Here is an 18,078-nt window from a genome sequence, read left to right as displayed (position 1 = left end):
TTTACATTCCAAAAAGTAAGCTGCCTTTATTACAAAGTACTTATTTGCAGTATTTGAATTGTGATAACAGTAAAGCCCTTATACATTTTATTTTAAAAGATTGACTTAAAAGTTCTTGCCATGTTGCTGGGCATACCACTGCTGTCTCTGCTTTCGGTTTTCCAACTCTGTGAGGAGAGCCTGTCTATAGGCTTCATACATTTTAACAATCTGTTCCAGTTCTTTCATGAAAAGCAATTTGAGCATTCCCTGATATGTATCCAAGTCAGCCAGCTGGAAGAGTTCCCATTTCAGAATATGGTCATATCTGTTTTAAAAGACAATCATACATCTATTCTCAACATATATATTATATTCAAAGCAACAAAATGGTCTATTTTTATAGATACTATTATCATTAACCTTAAGCTTCAATTAAATTCAGTTTTTAAAATATATTCTTTAATTTAATCAGTGTGAGTTAGTCACAAGTTGTTCATGACTGAGTTTCACTTATATAATGTCCAACACTTCACCAGTGCACATTTCCTACCACCAAATGTCCCCAGTTTTAAATGCATTTTTTTAATAGTATCTTTATTTAAACACCGTGATTACTAATGTTATTGTAGTTTGGTTTCAGTCATAAAAAGAGCACCCCTGCACCAGTGCAACATTCCCACCACCAATAATACATTATTTTTAAAAAGAGTAGAAAATTTCTATTACTCTCACTTTAAAATTTAAAAATTCCAATTATTTTTTCATCTAAAGTTTCAGTTTTCTATTATTATTATTATTATTTTTAAACTTTATTGATTGGTTTTTGGGCCACTCCAGTGGCACTAAGGAATTAGTCCTGGCTCTGTACTCAGAAATCACCCCTGGTAGGCTGGGGGACCATATGGGATGCCGGGAATCAAACCAGGTCCCTCCTGGGTTGGCTACATGCAAGGCAAATGCCCTACCACTGAGCTATCTCCCTGGCCCTATCAGTTTTCTATTATTAATACAAGCTAATCATGAACATAGATTTCCAGCCACCATGGCTCTATAATTTCTAAATAATACATTCTAAACTTTTACAGAATTCATCCAAAATAGTCAAGAATTCAAATATATTTTAGATCACATCACACTATGCTTACAAATGTAAGCATGAAATCACATTACGGTTAAAGTGAAGGAGCTGAAGGGGCAAGAAACTACCTAAAAGAAGGGCCCCATATTTTGCCTCCTGCTATTGCTGACTCCTATAAAGTATTGAAAGCTTGGGGCTGGAGAGATAGCATGGAGGTAAGGTATTTTGCCTTGCATGCAGAAGGTTGGTGGTTCAAATCCCAGCATCCCTTATGGTCCCCTGAGCCTGCCAGGAGTGATTTCTGAGCATAGAGCCAGGAGTAACCCCTGAACGGTGCCAGGTGTGACCCAAAAACAAACAAATAAATAAATAATAATAAATAAAAATTAAAAAAATAAGTAATGAAAGCTTGAGCTAGTTTCTACCCCTGGGCTATGGACAGAACTCTGCCATTAGTTAGCCTAGCTACCTTAGTTTTAGGACTAAGCTCAGTTTCTGCCAGCAGTATGGTCTTTCACCCCTACTAGAATTTCACTGATATTATGAATTATGATGCCTAGATTCTGTCCTTTTACAGCAGGACCAGGCCTGTTTATAGGAACAGTGGCTGGCACATACCATGCCATAAATATTTTCCCCAAACAATTCTCTCTTCTCAGTTCCATAAACTATAACCAACAATATTCAGATATAAGGATGTGTGTATTCTCAGGAAAACCAATTTATGAGCTAGTGATGTTTTCAGTGATCTGTAGTTAATTTCTCATATTATTAGTGGGAAAATTACCTGACAATCTACTCTGCAATTTCTCTAACCCTGCAGCTTCTACTATTATTTCCCTTTTGCCTATTAAGATGCTGTGATCACAATATGTACTCATCTTAATGTGCTTTTATATTTTCTTGAAAGGCAGATAAGTTCATTATTTTAGTTAGCTAAACTTTACTTTGTCCTTTATTCTCAAGTAAAACATTCAGAATAAAAGCTGTAAAATCATTCCGGAAGCCTAACTTAAATCTGAAATTCATCCGGATCCTTACTTTTGGCACAAGACATTCTATCAATTTACAAGTTAATCTTCCTCTGTGAGAATGCAAATATTATTGAATCTCTCTCTAACAGAGTGCTAGATAGAAAGTAAAGATTCAATGTTTACAGAACTTTTCTTTCTAATGAATAATCTTCAAATTTTGTAAGCAATGATACTATCTCTTTTAATTAGAAGCCCAGTATTATTAAATAATTATTAAATTAATATGATTAAATTTTAAATAAAATATTATTAAATAAAGAAAGTATTATTAAAAAACAAAGAGTATTGTATGGGTTAAGTCTCCAAAGACACAATTCTACAATTTACCCCTCAACAAAAATGTATGCTTTAAATCCACTTACTTCACTGGAGCTCGAGCATAGACCTGAAGCCAGTCAGGTATTTCTGCAGTATGATATGGATTTGCAGGTACCAGAAGAGACTGATTTCTTTCAGTTTGTTGTGGCTGGTATGTGACAGGAGGAGGTTGGTCATATCGAGGAACACTAAGAAGAATATGCACAAGAATAAAGACACTTAAGTTTAAGGAAGAAATTGTAAAAAGCACATTAAAGCAAAAATAGAGTATACTTACCTATTTAGGAAAACAGTAAGATCAAAACCCAAACAAAATCTACACATAATTTCAGGAAAAGGGGGTTTGTTATTCAACAGAAGTGAGTACTGTACTTGAAATAACCATATTAACTCATTTCCTTCTTTTACCACTTTCACAGAGCACTATGGGTTAGAGTTGATAGAATATATTTGAAAGCTAGATATTTAATATTAGAAACATGCTTTAATTATAATGACCTATTTATGATATGAGGAGTAAGAAGGTAGCCAGGTAGAAAAGAAAGTAGTAATTATAAGAGAAAAAGGGGGTATTAAATCAGTTGAAGGTTAGAGGTTAAATACTTGAGACCAATATAATTCATTCCATAACGGAAGACGAAAACTGGAAGAATCTGCCTTTAGACATAAAAATGCATTTATCTATCAAGTGCTAATAACATGTAAGAATAATAACAAATTTAAAGACCAGTCAGTGTCCAACTGATTTTAATTTTATCTTCAGTTTTTCCAGAAATAGAAAGTAAAATGTTGGTAGCACAATTGTGAGATGGAGAAGATCTGAGACTCAGAAGTCAGATATGCTTAGGGGTTTTAAGCTCCTTAGGCCAATTCCAAATATTCAGTTTTTCTAAGGAAAGTTTGTTTATATAATTGCAATAAATACATACCAAAGATGACTGTGCACAGAATTACATGAGCTAATATAGGGCTGGAGAAAGAGTATATAGTGGGAAGAGCATTTGCCTTGCATATAGCTAATTTGGGTTTGATCCTCAGCATCCCATATGGTCCCAAGTCTGCCAGAATTGATTCCAGATTGTAGAGCCAGGAGAAAGCATTGAAGACATTAGATGTGGCTCAAAGCACCCCAGCCCTGGCAAATGAGCTGATACAAGTCAAGGCTTATACGTAAGACTGGCATAGTAGAACAGTCAAATGGCTATTAAAACTACTTATGTAAGGCTAGGAAGAAACTCCTGTTTCAAATAATGACAGTTTCTGAGAGAAGCATTCTGTGAAAATGCTTTTGCAGACTATACAAATACATCATTAAGATCATAATGAACAGAAAAGAAAAAGAATATATACTCTTTTAATGTGATTGTCTCTTCTAGACCATAAAACCTTCTGCCACCTGCTAATAACAAACTATAATCATAAACATGAAGGAGTTCTGGGGAGATGTGTGAATGTTTGCATTTTTTTTTCATTTATTCACCAAACACCTGCTGCCTCCCACTATACGCTTTTCTTTGCTTTGGAAGCTGCAGAGAGAATAGAATATTTACTTGTCTGTGTGCTATTTTTAAGCATTTGCAACTAAAGTATTCTGGTTTTGAACAATAATCAAAAGAATACTGACCCTGGTTTTAAGGTTGTTTAAAGGGAAAACTTTTTAATCCTGTCATTCATTGCTATACATAAATTCAAAGGAAAATCATAAACTTTAAAAAGTAAAACATTTAGATCTTAAACTTCAAATTGAGTTTAAATTCTCAACATTTGACAATCTCAAAAGAAAAAGATAAAAATAAAGTGAATACTCTACCTAGGAGCACAGGGATGCCTATATTGAGCCTTTTTATTTGTGTGATCTACATAGTAGGTTCCAAATTCTGACGATTCAACTCGTTCCCATCCTGGAGGCAGTCCTTCTCGTTCAAGAGGATGGCTCCAATGAGTTGTATTTGTGTTATGATCTATATAATATTTTCTCCCTCGCATTGTCCAGTCCACAGACCAACCAGGAGGAAGGGGCAAATCTTCAGAACCATGGTTAGTCAAATTTCCTAAAGATGTAGCAGCAATTCTCCCAATACCTGAGGACAAAGAGAAAGAGTAAAATAGAATAATTATTCAAAGATAAAAAGTATGCTCTCTGAGAAAGTTACAAAACTAACTGTGCTTACTTATTAAGACTCTCTCCCTCGGAGCAGCCCTTGAGTACTGCCAAGTGTGGCCAACACAAAGAGCAAACAAAAATGCTTAATATTATAGTCATCTGGGAAAGCTAATTAAAATAACATCTATGAGAATGAAACCTCACAAATAAAAAAATTCTGAACATAAATTCTGAGGTGTGTGTGGAACAACTGAAATTCACATACATTACTGGTGGGGATGCAAAATGCTTCAATCACTCTGGAAAAGCAGGTTAGAAGTATCTTCTTAGTCAATCGTAAGCTTTTCATATGACCCAGGATTTCATATGACCCAAAGACTTCAACCCAGAGGTATAAAAATTGATCTTACAAAAAACTTATGAAAGAATATTTTAATACTGTAGATAATTGCCACTAGGGGGAAAACACCCATGGCCTTCAATAGAAGATGTAAGCTGGGGCCGGAGAGGTGGCGCTAGAGGTAAGGTGTCTGCCTTGCAAGTGCTAGCCAAGGAAGGACCGTGGTTTGATCCCCCCAAGCCAGGGGCAATTTCTGAGCGCTTAGCCAGGAGTAACCCCTGAGCATCAAACGGTGTGGCCTGAAAAACCAAAAAAAAAAAAAAAAAAAAGAAAGAAAGAAAAGAAAAGAAAAGAAAATGAAGCTGCAGTAAATACCAAAAAGCACCAGGGTATTCTCTGGAGTTCACTCCAGCAAATAAAGTACCCACTAACATCTTTAACATTCTAACTCTAAAAGGTGTATTGCTTGAACTAAAGAACCAGTCTCGAGAAAATAGTTGTTGCCAGGAACAAAGGGGCAGCAAAGATGATTGGAATTTTGTGACAGTGATGGGGAGCAGTTCTACACTAGCATTTTATGGCATTATATAATAAAACAGGATTATATACCTTTAAGAGTAAACAATGCGGGCCGGGCGGTGGCGCTAAAGGTAAGGTGCGCCTGCCTTGCTTGCGCTAGCCTTGGACGGACCGCGGTTCGATCCCCCGGTGTCCCATATGGTCCCCCAAGCCAGGAGCAACTTCTGAGCACATAGCCAGGAGTAACCCCTGAGCGTTACCGGGTGTGGCCCAAAAACCAAAAAAAAAAAAAAAAAAGAGTAAACAATGCCTTAACATCGGTTAAGTTGAGCTTAGTGAAAGTTTTCTCTTGTTGCTATATCAGCAGATAAATGATAGCAGGCCCCAGAAGTGTTTAGACCATTTCTTTTCCGGCCTAATTCTTTTTTGTTTTTCTTTTTGAGCCACACCTGGTGGTGCTCAGGGGTTACTCCAGGCTATGCGCTCAGAAATCGCTCCTGGCTTGGGGGACCATATGGCACGCAGGTGGGGGGGGGAATCTAACATCCGTCAGTCCTAGGTTAGCACATGCAAGGCAAATGCCCTATCGCTTGTGTCACCACTCCGGCCCCTAAATTGCTTCTTTTTAATCTCTTGAGATCACTAGGTTCCCTGGATCTGCTGTTTCAAGCATGACAAACACTGGTTGTTCATTCTGAAAAATGCTTTCAGTTATCTTCAGATAGCTCCTTGGTTCATCTCTCACTTTTTCCAAATCTCTTCAAATATGCCCAAATGTTTTTAGGTAACAATGCAAAAAGTAACTCAATGGAGAAGAGAAGAAAATGATGGTGCTAAGCCTAAGAAAATCAAGCCTGTTTTAAATTTCCTATCTTACAGAAAAACTAATTCAAATAGATCGCTAAAACATAAATCTTATCTATTTAAGAAATAATAGATGGTTCACATTCCCTATAAAGCTTCCGCACTAATCAGAATTAAGACAACAATATAAATATTCTTGTAAGGAAAAAAAAATTTTTCTTGTAAGGGCCAAAATACCAAACATCAGAAGTTCTTATGTTATCAATTTCATCAAGTTCTGCATAATTTCAAATTTTATGAAATTTATTAGGAAATATTAAATTTCACAGGTATATTTTCTGCTAAGCAAAAGCATATGCCTTAGGAAAATATTTCCAATTTTGAAAGTGATTGTTGTGTATGTAAATATTTTATGGGATTATTATGTTACTGACCCTACCCTGATGGTGATTGTGCCCTACCCTAGGGTGGGGCAGAATTCTGCTTCCACCATTGGGTGGTATCTGATCCCACCATTGGGTGGTACCTGATTCTGGGGGATAAAAACAAGGGTCTGTGGAAGGCGAGAGGCTTTTTGCTGGAACTGAGGCTGAGACCTTGGACTTCAGTCTTGTCTACCGAATAAAGCTATTATTTCCACAAACCTGACTGCGAGCTGTTTACCCACCGTTTCACCTCAGAACCATTGGCTGGACAGGGTGGCAGACGCGTGCTCCGAGCTGGAGGGGAAGACCTCATCCTCCATCCCTCCATCAGTCAACCTCTTCAGGGGCTGACTTGCAACAAGTGATTAAATTTAATTTTCCTAATAGTGCTACATTCATATATTTTTAAAAACAAACTAGAGAAAATACAGTTTAAGAGGTGACACATCAGAAAATCATCTGTATTCCTATGTTCATTATGGTACTACTCACAATAGTCAAAATCTGGAAACAATTCAAATGTCCAAGAATAGACGACTGGATCAGAACCTATGGTACACATATACAATAGAATGTAACTTAGCTTTAAGTTAAAAAATGAATCATGTAGTTTGCTGCTAGTGAATGAATCTGGAGAGTACCATGTAAATTCCTCAAAAAGAGAGGGGCAGATACACAATGATTTCTCTCATATGTGGCATATAGAATTATAGAAAGGGAATAACAAAGACCCAAAGGCAACAGAAACTGAGAACTGGTTTCCAGTAGGAAGCTTATCATGGGGGTTGGTGATAACACAGGATACTGAGACAATGGTAGAGGGAAGGTAGTGGGATACTCATATACAAAACCCTACTCATCAGTTTTGTAAAGCACAGCATCTAAAATAAAGTTTAGAAAAAAAAAAAGTTAAAACAAGTCACACAGAATTCTATTTCTTGTGGAGGTAAATTATAAATGATCCTAAAATATTTTTGTTTGTTTGTTTTTGTTTTTGGGTCACACCTGGCAGCGCTCAGGGATTCCTCCAGGCTCTATGCTCAGAAATCGCCCCTGGCAGGCATAGGGGACCATATGGGATACCGGGATTTGAACCATCATCCTTCTGCATGAAAGGCAAACGCTTACCTCCATGCTTTTCTCCAGCCCCTGAAATATTTTTGAGGTGCTAAAACTTTTTGCTATATTTTTTGTGTCTCTTCTAAGCCCCTCAAGATTTGTGACAAAGCAATTTGCTCTTCAAACCCGTGTTCTCAAACGTGGATCTCGCTTGCTTGCTTGTTTCTTTGGCTTGCCTACTCCCACTCTGGAAAAGCCTGTGTTCTCTCTTGAACACACACTTCTCTATCTCCTCACATATCTTTCTAAATAAGTTCATTAAAAACTATCTTGCTTTACCAAAAAAATTCATAACAATGCCTGACAGATAGTATAGGTAAAAGCACTTGCCTTAAATGTGGCCCACTCAGGATTGATCCCACTGGCAGTGCAGTTCAAAACAACCCCCTGCCCCTCAAAAAAAAGACCCCCACATAAACCCAAAACTCAATGCAATTATGAAAGCACAAACTACTTTGAGGCTTGAAGTTAAGAGTATGTGAAAATTCTCTTTGGGAAAAGCCACCTTGTTACATTCTTCTGGCTTTAATTGGACTAAGACCAAATATCATGGTATTAGAAAGTACACCAGAGAGATCCCTGATAACATTTCCTCACCATTTCTTTCCATGTGATTCACAATTACATATATCCATTGTACATTCCTAAACTAAAGCCTAATACTTTTCCTCATAAATATGTAGAGTTTTTCCTGGAAAACTTTTAAATGAGTACAGACTGTTACAGCACCCTACTTTTATCTGGCATAAAACTAGACCTCACTATTTCCTTTGTGAAGTTGGGCTCTACAATTTGTGCTGATTACACACTTCCCAACTTAGATACATTGTCTCTTAGCCAACAGTCCTTTAAAGAAAAAAAATCCAGTCATACCTGTGATTCTTGGATGAGATTACTACCAGAAAAGAAAAACAAGAGATGCAGGCACCAGTGTTACACAGAGAGTTTATTGCCAAGGCCACAGCGTGAACATTTGAGCACTGACCATCTAGATTGTAAATATAAATACTACATAGATATATTAGTCTACAGTAGAGATTCTCAACTTTTTCCTAACTGTGGCTCTTTGCAATCTTATTTCCTTCTTGTGGTGCTCCTCCATGCCCCCACCCCTTCTTCCAGTTGTGCCAATATGCACCATGGACCCCACTTATGCAATGTTTCACCTGTGGCAACTTGGAATATCCAATTAAGAAATACTGGTCTAAGTGATTAAAAAATAATAAAAACAATAGTTGACGCTAAGAATAGGAGGTAAAGTGCTATCAACCCCAGTTTGACCTTTAGCAAGTCAAAGTGCAGCCAAGGGTCACTCAAAAGCACAGATTCAGGAATAGCTACTGAGCATCACTGCTTGTGGTCCCCAAGACCAACTCCTCATCAAAAGTAAAAGTAAATTATACTTTATGGATTGTAAGTCCATATTAGCCCCTCAAGAAGCAGTGTCCATAAGCCTTAAGAATGTTCCAAAGAGGAGCCACAGAGTGCAGGGGTGAGGGCACACGTCTTGGTATATTTTAGACCCTGGTACCACATGTCTATACTCCAACCAGCAGCATGAACAACTGTAGTCCTGGAATTCCGCCCACATGCACTGTGGTCCTAGAAACTCCCAGGGACTGCTGGAGTGGCCCTGTTGTTCTCTAGCACTGCAGGATCAGAGCAGCTGGCAGTGGCCCAGTACCTCATGAAGCACTACTTGGGAGTACATACTAAGAAAAGGAATGAGTTAGCATTAGTTTATTCTAAATAATAAAGTATCAAACAACAAAAACAGCAATTTTCTAGTGACAAGACGTGGTAAATCTGAACCAATTAATGAAAATTATTACCATTGCCAATAAAGTCATGTAGATATCATGTATCTCCTCCTTGCATATGTGAAGAGAACTCTTCACCTTTGCAGCAAACTCTCAAGAAATCAATTTAGCCCAACCTAGTCATTACCTAAGAAAATACCAGACAAAAGCCAAACAGCCACATTACACAGAGTAATTGACAAGTATTTCTCAAAACTATGAAAGTCATGAAAAACAAAGTCATAAAAACTATTGCAACGGCAAAAGTTCTCCTCAGTCTCTCCCAGTTGGTAATCTCACAGCAGGCGCAGACCCCTCCTGCCTGCCTTCCATAAAAACTATCACAGGTCCAAGAAAACAAAAATGTAATGCCACAAAACAATGTACTGTGTGCTAGATAGGATCTTGATTAGAAAGTGAGTACTATAGGCTGGAGTGATAGCACAGTGAATAGGGCACTATCTAGCTCGATGTGGCTCACCCAGTTTCAATTCCTTGCATCCCATACGTTCCCCCAAGCACCACCAGGAGTAATTCCTGAGCACAGAACAAGGAGTAACCCCTGATCATCTCTGGGTGTGGCCCCAAAACAAAAAAACTAAAATACACAAAAAATGGAATTTCTGTTCTTATTTGGATTTTACCAGTTTTAGTGTGAAAGTGGTGAAATCTAAATAAAGCCTAGAGTTAGCTTTAAAAGCTTCAATTCAAGAAATTAAAACTAGAAACTCACCCATTACATGGAACAGGCTATGGTACCAACACCATTTACTTAAACATAGTCCAAGAGAAATGTAGCATTTATTGGGTCTTTCCTTATGAAGAACAACCAAACAAATATGGGAAAAGCTTTTCGTTATATAATGCTAATACAAGGAGAAGAAATAACAGTCACAGATAATCTAGGGGTTAAGGCTTATTAATACCATTTATGTAGCCACCTCTGTTTGGTTCACAACACCACATAGTCCTAAATTGTGCAACCTTGGAGTCCTCTGAGTGCTAAGCACTAGTACATTCTTGGATCAGCACTAACCTGCCATTTGTCTGAGAATTGCTGAAAGGTGACCCTTAGGACCTCCTGAGTATTGCTTGGGAAACCCCTTACCACTGAAGAGAAAAAAGAGGGAAGAAATAAAAGAAACCCCATTAGCAATACATAATGTTGGATTTAACCAACGATCACTGGAAGGCAAATTGCCAATGGAGAATTTAATGAGAGATGCTTGAACATCTGATCAATTTTAATATACTGCAAAAAAGAGAAATCATCACATGTCTGTGGCATAAATATATAACATTTATGAAGCTCTCTAGAGAAAAGGCAAGTATGAGAGAGATGACAAAATCAATTTTCACTTGGTATTCTTTTTTGTTTTGTTTTGTTTTTGGTATGGGGCCATACCCATCTATGAACATGGCTTACTCTTGAGTCTGTTCATTGGTCTCAGGGAGTAGCCACATTAAAACACAGGGCAAATGCCTTAACCCTTGTACTATCTCTCTGGCCCCTCATCCAGTATTCTTTAGGAAGGCATACGTTTCTAAAACACGTAAGTAATATAAAACAAAGATAATAAGTCTTGGTAAGTTGCATATTAAAACACAGGGCAAATGCCTTAACCCTTGTACTATCTCTCTGGCCCCTCATCCAGTATTCTTTAGGAAGGCATACATTTCTAAAACACATAAGTAATATAAAACAAAGATAATAAGTCTTGGTAAGTTGGTCTAGGCTTCTCTTAAAACACAACTGAATGTTTAAAATGCAATTTAAGCAACTTCAGTATTTATAAAAGCAAATAGTTGGGGCCGGTAAGGTGTCTGCCTTGCAAGTGCTAGCCAAGGAAGGACTGCGGTTCGATACTCCTGCGTCCCATATGGTCCCCCAAGCCAGGGGCAATTTCTGAGCGCTTAGCCAGGAGTAACCCCTGAGCATCAAATGGGTGTGGCCCGAAAAATCAAAAAAAAAAAAAGGCAAATACTTAAACAGAAACAAGTCAATATATTAAAAACACACACAGAACAAATAACTTTTAGGTCGTATTATTTGAATATAGAAAGTTCTTGGAATAGAATTCTACAATGTGGACATTCCTCAAATTAGCAACTGAGATTCCATAATTACCTAGCAGTAATTTCACTCCTTGGAATATACTCCAAGGGCCCAAGAGTACAATGCAGAAAAATTAGCTGCAGTCATTGCAGCATTAATCACAATAGCTAAAATCTGGAAACAACACAAGTGCCCAGAACAGATCATAAATAAACTGTGGTACATATATATATACAATAGATTATTACTTGGCTATAAAAAAGATGCAATCATGAAATTTGCAGAGAATATCATGAGGGCCAGAGTGGTAGCACAGTAATAGGGCGTTTGTTTTGTACATGGCTGAACCAGAACAGACGCAGGTTCCATCCTCCAGCACCCCAGATGATCCAAGCCAGGAACAATTTCTGAGCACAGAGCCAGGAGTAACTCCTGAGCACAGATGCTGCGTGTGGCCCAAAACAAAACAAAACAGAAAAAGGACATCATAAAAGTCAGAGGGAGAGGGAAAGACACAGAATGATCTACATATGTGGGATATTAAAGAGACTTCATAGGAGAATAACAAAAGCCCATAGGAAAAGAAATCAAGAACTGATATCAGCAGGATGCTTACCATGGGGGCAATGGAATGGGAAGATAATTTAGGGAAGGGAACACTAGGACAACGGTGAAAGGGAAAAGTGCCTGCCATAGAGACAGGATGGAGGGTGGGAGGTAATCTGAGAGCATTTATGGAGGGAAGTAGAAATTGGTGAATGGACTGATATACGAACATTGAACTCCTGAAACTTAATATGAACAACTTTGTAATTGTGCAATTCATACAGATTCAGTTACAAAAAACAAAAGCAACCAAGGTTTCCCTAAAATATACAACTTTAGCATGTTGATCATTTCAAGTTGAAATTAAACAAAGCCCTGAGGCTCAAGAGAAACTTTCACTCTCAATTACCTAGAGTATCAATTAATGGGGGGAGGGTTGTCTCAACCAGAATTTAAAAAATTACCAAATATATATATTGTCATGAGATATCTCATGTCTCCCAAAAGCTCTGTCCTCTCTCTTCTGCCCCTCTCATCACTTTTCCCAGTTCAAGATATTTATCCCCTTTCTTAGATTCTCAGACACTTCAAGCCTATGTGAACTAATTTTTTCCATTTACTATAAATTTATAAGATGATTCTCTGATTATTTGATCATGATTCTTTGATTACTTGACCAATCTACAAAAATGCACTGGAGTACAATAGGAAAAGACAATCCAATCAACAACAGCAATTTTTAAAGATATTGGTCAACTGATATACTTGACTCATGTTCTTTGTAAGAGCCATGATATTTTGGTCCAACAGAGGTCCCCTAGAAATAAATGTCTAACTATTGCATTGCTATTATTTGGGGGAGGCAATTTGGGGACATACCCAGTGGTGCTCAGGGCTTACTCCTGGCTTTGTGTTGCAGGATCACTTAGGGGACCAAATAGGTACTGGGATTAAACAAAGATTAGCCTTTCCTTTGCTCAGGCTGCTTTTAATCAAAGGTCCAGTTTTAAAGTCAAGACCTACATCTTCCACAAATCCTTTTCAAGTCTCCCAGCCTACCCTGCTCATTCTCTTCCATGCCCCCTTGCACTGACAAAGCACCACAAAGTAGGACAACTAATTTTTTTGATGCTTTGTATATACTGGTTTTATTTCCACAAATAAGAGAACAGCGGGCATAAATCAAGGTCAAGGAAAAAATGTGAAACATAAAGGATTAAATGCTAAATAAAAAGACTTTTATAGCTACTGTGCACATAATCCAAAATGTTTTTTTTTTTTGGGGGGGGGGGTCACACCCAGCAGTGCTCAGGGGTTACTCCTGGCTGTCTGCTCAGAAATAGCTCCTGGCAGGCACGGGGGACCATATGGGACACCGGGATTCGAACCAACCACCTTTGGTCCTGGCTCGGCTGCTTGCAAGGCAAACACTGCTGTGCTATCTCTCCGGGCCCTTATTTCTAAATTTTAAAGGATTAAAAGACATTCTTATAATAAAACAGAGACAAAAGAGATGAGTGCTGGAAGGACTGGCCCACGATATGAAGCTTACCACAAAGAGTGGTGAGTGTAGTTAGAGAAATAACTACATTAACTATCATGACAATGTTATTGAGTGAGAGAAGTAGAATGCCTGTCTTGAATACAGGCAGGGGGTTTAGGAGGATGGAGACATTGGTGCTGGGAAGGTTGCACTGATGAAGGGGGGGGGGGTGTTCTTTTTATGACTGAAACCCACTTACAATCATGTATGTAATCATGGTTCTTAAATAAAGAAAAAAATTAAAAAAAAAAGAATTAAAAATTAACTAGATTTTGGCTGGAGCAATCAACCTAAATAAATATTTTATTTTATCCTGCCAAAATTTTAGGCCTAAATTTTCTTGGGGCAGGGGGAGTTCAATTTACCTAGTGCAATCCAGTATTTTAGTATAATTTAAAAGGTACATTTTTCTTGTCTCCTCTCCTTATACAAGGATCTCAAAATCAACTAATAGAGAAAACAGGTTCTTTTAGCCCAATCCCCCTCAAAATCAACACACAAGTAACCATTTGACAGTAAGTTTTTTGATTAACTGGGGAAATATGAGCTATGGAAGTCAAGAACACAAATTTTTGTACAGACAATAAAATTTTAGCTGCTACTCTAACAATAATTGTTGCTATAACAAGAAATAATGTACAACGCTTTCTCCCTTCCCTTTACCAGACTAAAGTCCAATTTCCCAGAAATCCTAACTTCTCGCATCAAATCTTAACTCTGATTAAGTCTTCTTATAGCCATTAAATGTTTCCAAAGTTCAAGTGTTAACACTGGCTAGCCTCGAGATAACACAAACTAATAGCATGAGTTAGTAAATAATAAGGACCCAAGAATTTTTTGATTCAGTCTAAAAACAACTTGTGCAACTAGTTAGCTTAGCAAGACTGACAAAATGAAAATGTATTTTCTGAAGCAGTATTTACTGAATTCACAAAAAATCCAGAAAAAATATTTCAAGTGTCAGTAAATCTAAACAAGTGAATATTAATTCCTATAAAAGCTATTTATTAGTTACCTGAGGCATGCCTCCCCTGATTCTGTGGCATTCTTTGGAAGAGATCATGGCTGTAGTCATAGTATCTATAGTCTTCATGTGCACGCTCTCCAAGAGGGCGCCTTCTCTGACCATCAAAAAAACTATCTGAATAGTAATATCGGGAACCGGAGTCTCCATTTTCAACCGCAAAATTGACGTCTGTTAAAAATGACTGAGAAGAGCCGTATTCCCTAGGGACATCAGTGAGACTCCGGGCAAGATAGGAAGGCGCAGATAATCTGTTGCTTTCTCTTCTCATTATTTCCTGAGGTGTTCTCTGAACTGGAGTTCTCAGGAAACTCTGGTTTCTTGAAACTATCCCATCTCCTGAAAAGGCAGTAGGGCTTGAATCCAGAAGACAGATATCAGTCCGTCGTGGAATCGTTGGACCATGCCGGATAAATGAAGGCATGAGATCTATAAGGAAACCACGAGTAAATTATTACAATAAATTATCCACTTTTCAAAAGTTGTTCATTTACCTTCATCACCCCAAAACACCAATTTTTCAATGAACTTAAAACACAATTTAAAGTTTTCATGTAAGGTATTTCTTAAATGGAGGCTGATTAATAGCTCCCCACCCAAATGAATTTATTGGCAGGAATGTGGTCTTTCATATAAAGCTCAGTCAGAACCAAATGTATACTGCATCTATCATATGAGGAAATGTCAGTAAAATTAACTACAAAATACAGTCATGAAATACTCATGATAAATGTTTAGGGGTTTGTTTTGTTTATTCTTTTTGGCGGCTACACCAATGGCTCCCAGGGGTTACTTTTGGATCTGCTTTCAGGAATTATTCCTGGCAGTGCTTGGATGCCAAGCACTTACAGGATGCCAAGAATTGAACCCAGGTCAGTCATGTGCAAGGCAAATGCCTTACCCACTGTAATATTTATTGCTCAGGCCTTATGATACTTTAAAATAGAATACAATCTAACAAACAGCTACTGAATATTTTTCTAACAGCTTGCTTGCTTTGCTGATTTCATTTTCAAAATAGCCAAAAATCTTTCTTTAAACAAACACAATTCAAACTATAAAGAATATGTTACTCCCAAACATGTGAAAGTGATGATACCTTTAAATTTGTATGCATTTTGGGGATACTGAAACCCAGGATCCCATGAATGAAAGGCATAAGCTTTCCCATTTAGCCACATCCCCAATTAATTAAACTTTAAAGTCTGGGAACTCGGGAGAGCAATTTAGTAGCTGTCTTTCATTCTTGAATCCCTGGGTTTGATCACCATATGGCAAAAGAACAAAAACAAAACTTTTTACTTGGTAATTACCTAACACTAGTATTACTAAATCATATGCAAGGAAAAAATTAGCTGTGAAAATTTAAAAATAAAAACATCTCAATTCAACGGATACACAAATGTCCCATTTGTTCCTGAATTCATTTAGGAATTCCAAACCTAAAACTGACCCCTTTGCACACACTTATAATTCAAGACAGAAGGAAACAGTAGAACAATAGCATACAGACTATAGATCCTGAAACATAACTGTTAGAACATTTACAAAACTGAATCTGGAGTTTTATGATTTCACTAAATAATATTAGAAGGTACACTTAGAAACTAACACTTGAAGAAATTAATATTGGAACAAATATGGCTTAACACTTGATGAAACTAAAACATGCTATCTGAAGTTATTTGCTTGGAGGTGTGTAGCAAACATATTTCGTGATTTTCACTATTTTAGCTTATTACTTACAGCTCTGAGCTATTATATTTTTACCAAAAGCCAAAAGTGCATCCATAAAAGAAAAAATGTTTTTTGAAAAAAAAAAATGTAGGGGCCAGAGAGCTAGAGAATAGTGGGTAAGGTGCTTGCCTTGCTCGCAGCAAGCTTAGTTCATTTCTGGCTCACGGGACAGCCAGGAGTGATGCCTGAACAGAGAGAGCCAGGAGAAAGCCCAGATCACAGGTGGTTGTAGCCTAAAAACAAAAAGTTTAACAAAGAGTTTAAAAGGGTCAGAGATAATACAGTGGGTATGGCCTTTGCCTTGCACTAGGACCACCCAGGTTCGATTTTTGGCAAGGCAAAAGATCCTGGAAGCAACACCAGGAATCAAAGATCAGTGAGCAGAGCCAGGAGTAAGCCCCAACACCACCTTGTGTGCCCCCTACCCCAACTACCAAAAGAGAGAAGGTTTAAAAATTAAGTTTCAGGTTACTGCCATACTTATCTGATCCATTTTGTTCTATTCAAAAATAAAAGGCACTGTAAATGTAATGGTGAATCTTAAGGGTGATTGATTGTGGTCATAATAGGGAAACATGTTCTCCACCCAGTTCTGTGTGACCTCAAGCAAATACCAGGAACTTGTACCAATGGCTTTTCCCAAATAATATATGAGGTCATGCTTAAGTCACAAGGTCACCACCGGCTTCCAAGAAGGAAACTTCCACAAAGGGCCCAGAGTGCCAGAAAGCTCAGGCAAACAGGAGTAAGATCCTGAAGACAAAAATAAAAACTTAAAAGAAGTGGCTGCGAAGTCAAGCATTTAAAAGTAAAGAAACCCAATTACGAACATATTTGCAACCATGGTGCTTAGATAAAGAAATTATTAAAAATAATAAATAAAAGTGAAGAGAAGGAAAGCGCTGGGAAGGAGGAGGGGGCGTTTATGCAAGTATTCAAATAACTTTTGGGTGATCGCCTCTATCCTTTGATCCTTGGCCACTCCAGCCTCTCTGGGGTTGGGTTGGGGTTGTCTCAAGTTGCACTGAGCATGCAGAAAGCCTAGACGTTTGCATCTGCAGCAAGCAGCAGCGTCTGCAAACTCCGGGCAAGGCTGCATGCGTCCAGGGTCTGGGCGCTTCTACCCCACAGCAGCGGGGGGCACTGGCCGGCTACGTGCTTCCTCGAGCCTCTAGACCAGTCATCGAACTCCGACAACACCCCCAAAGAGGCCTGGTCCCCCTCAACCAGGGGGAAGAAGCTGGTGACTTTTCAGGAGGTGGAGGAAGTTCCCAGACGGGAGACAGCGCGGGTGCACTTGGAACTTGATGCAAGTTCCAGCCTTGATGATCATCAGCTTTCGGGGTCCACTTGAAAGAGCACCCGCAGAGGAGCAAGAATGGGGGTGCACGGGAAACCCAAAGGGGGGCGTCCCAGACACTCACTCCGTAGCAGGGGCGACGTCTCCTTCTTCACGTACTTGCCCTGCACCTCGGCCGGCTTGGACACCTCGTTTTTGGTTTTCTTGCGGGACAGCATTCTGGGCCGCGAGTCCGCCCTGTGCCCAGGCCGCGGCCTCCCTTAGGGCTCCTTGCCCGGCCCCGGCCGGCCCCGGCCCCGTCCCCGTCCCTGGCCCCGTCCCCGCCGTCGCCTCGGCCGGCCCGGGGTCGC

General features: G+C 38.6%; 1 protein-coding gene across 1 annotated transcript; it reads right to left on the bottom strand.

Annotated features, from left to right (window-relative positions):
- On the bottom strand, positions 1 to 18,001 carry SAV1 (salvador family WW domain containing protein 1). The gene is made up of 5 exons (XM_049767419.1): positions 17,853 to 18,001; positions 14,683 to 15,120; positions 4,223 to 4,493; positions 2,457 to 2,600; positions 1 to 307 (listed from the first exon to the last, which is right to left on the bottom strand). Exons 1-5 carry the CDS (start codon positions 17,944 to 17,946, stop codon positions 106 to 108), a joined length of 1,149 nt encoding a protein of 382 aa, XP_049623376.1. The 5' UTR covers positions 17,947 to 18,001; the 3' UTR covers positions 1 to 105.
- Positions 18,002 to 18,078: the final 77 nt, after the last annotated feature.

The sequence above is a fragment of the Suncus etruscus genome, chromosome 2 (assembly GCF_024139225.1).
Source record: "Suncus etruscus isolate mSunEtr1 chromosome 2, mSunEtr1.pri.cur, whole genome shotgun sequence".
NCBI lineage: Eukaryota > Metazoa > Chordata > Mammalia > Eulipotyphla > Soricidae > Suncus > Suncus etruscus.
The sequence above is the reverse complement of the archived record's forward strand: the minus strand, read 5'-3'. Positions and strand labels throughout refer to the sequence as shown.

Coding starts and splice junctions, on each gene's coding strand:
- SAV1 (XM_049767419.1), bottom strand. CDS start 17,946: ATGCTGTCCCGCAAGAAAACCAAAAACGAGGTGTCCAAGCCGGCCGAG. Junction 15,121..17,852: donor GACGTCGCCCCTGCTACGGA/GTGAGTGTCTGG, acceptor GTTTCCTTATAG/ATCTCATGCCTTCATTTATC. Junction 4,494..14,682: donor TCAGGGGAGGCATGCCTCAG/GTAACTAATAAA, acceptor CTTTGTCCTCAG/GTATTGGGAGAATTGCTGCT.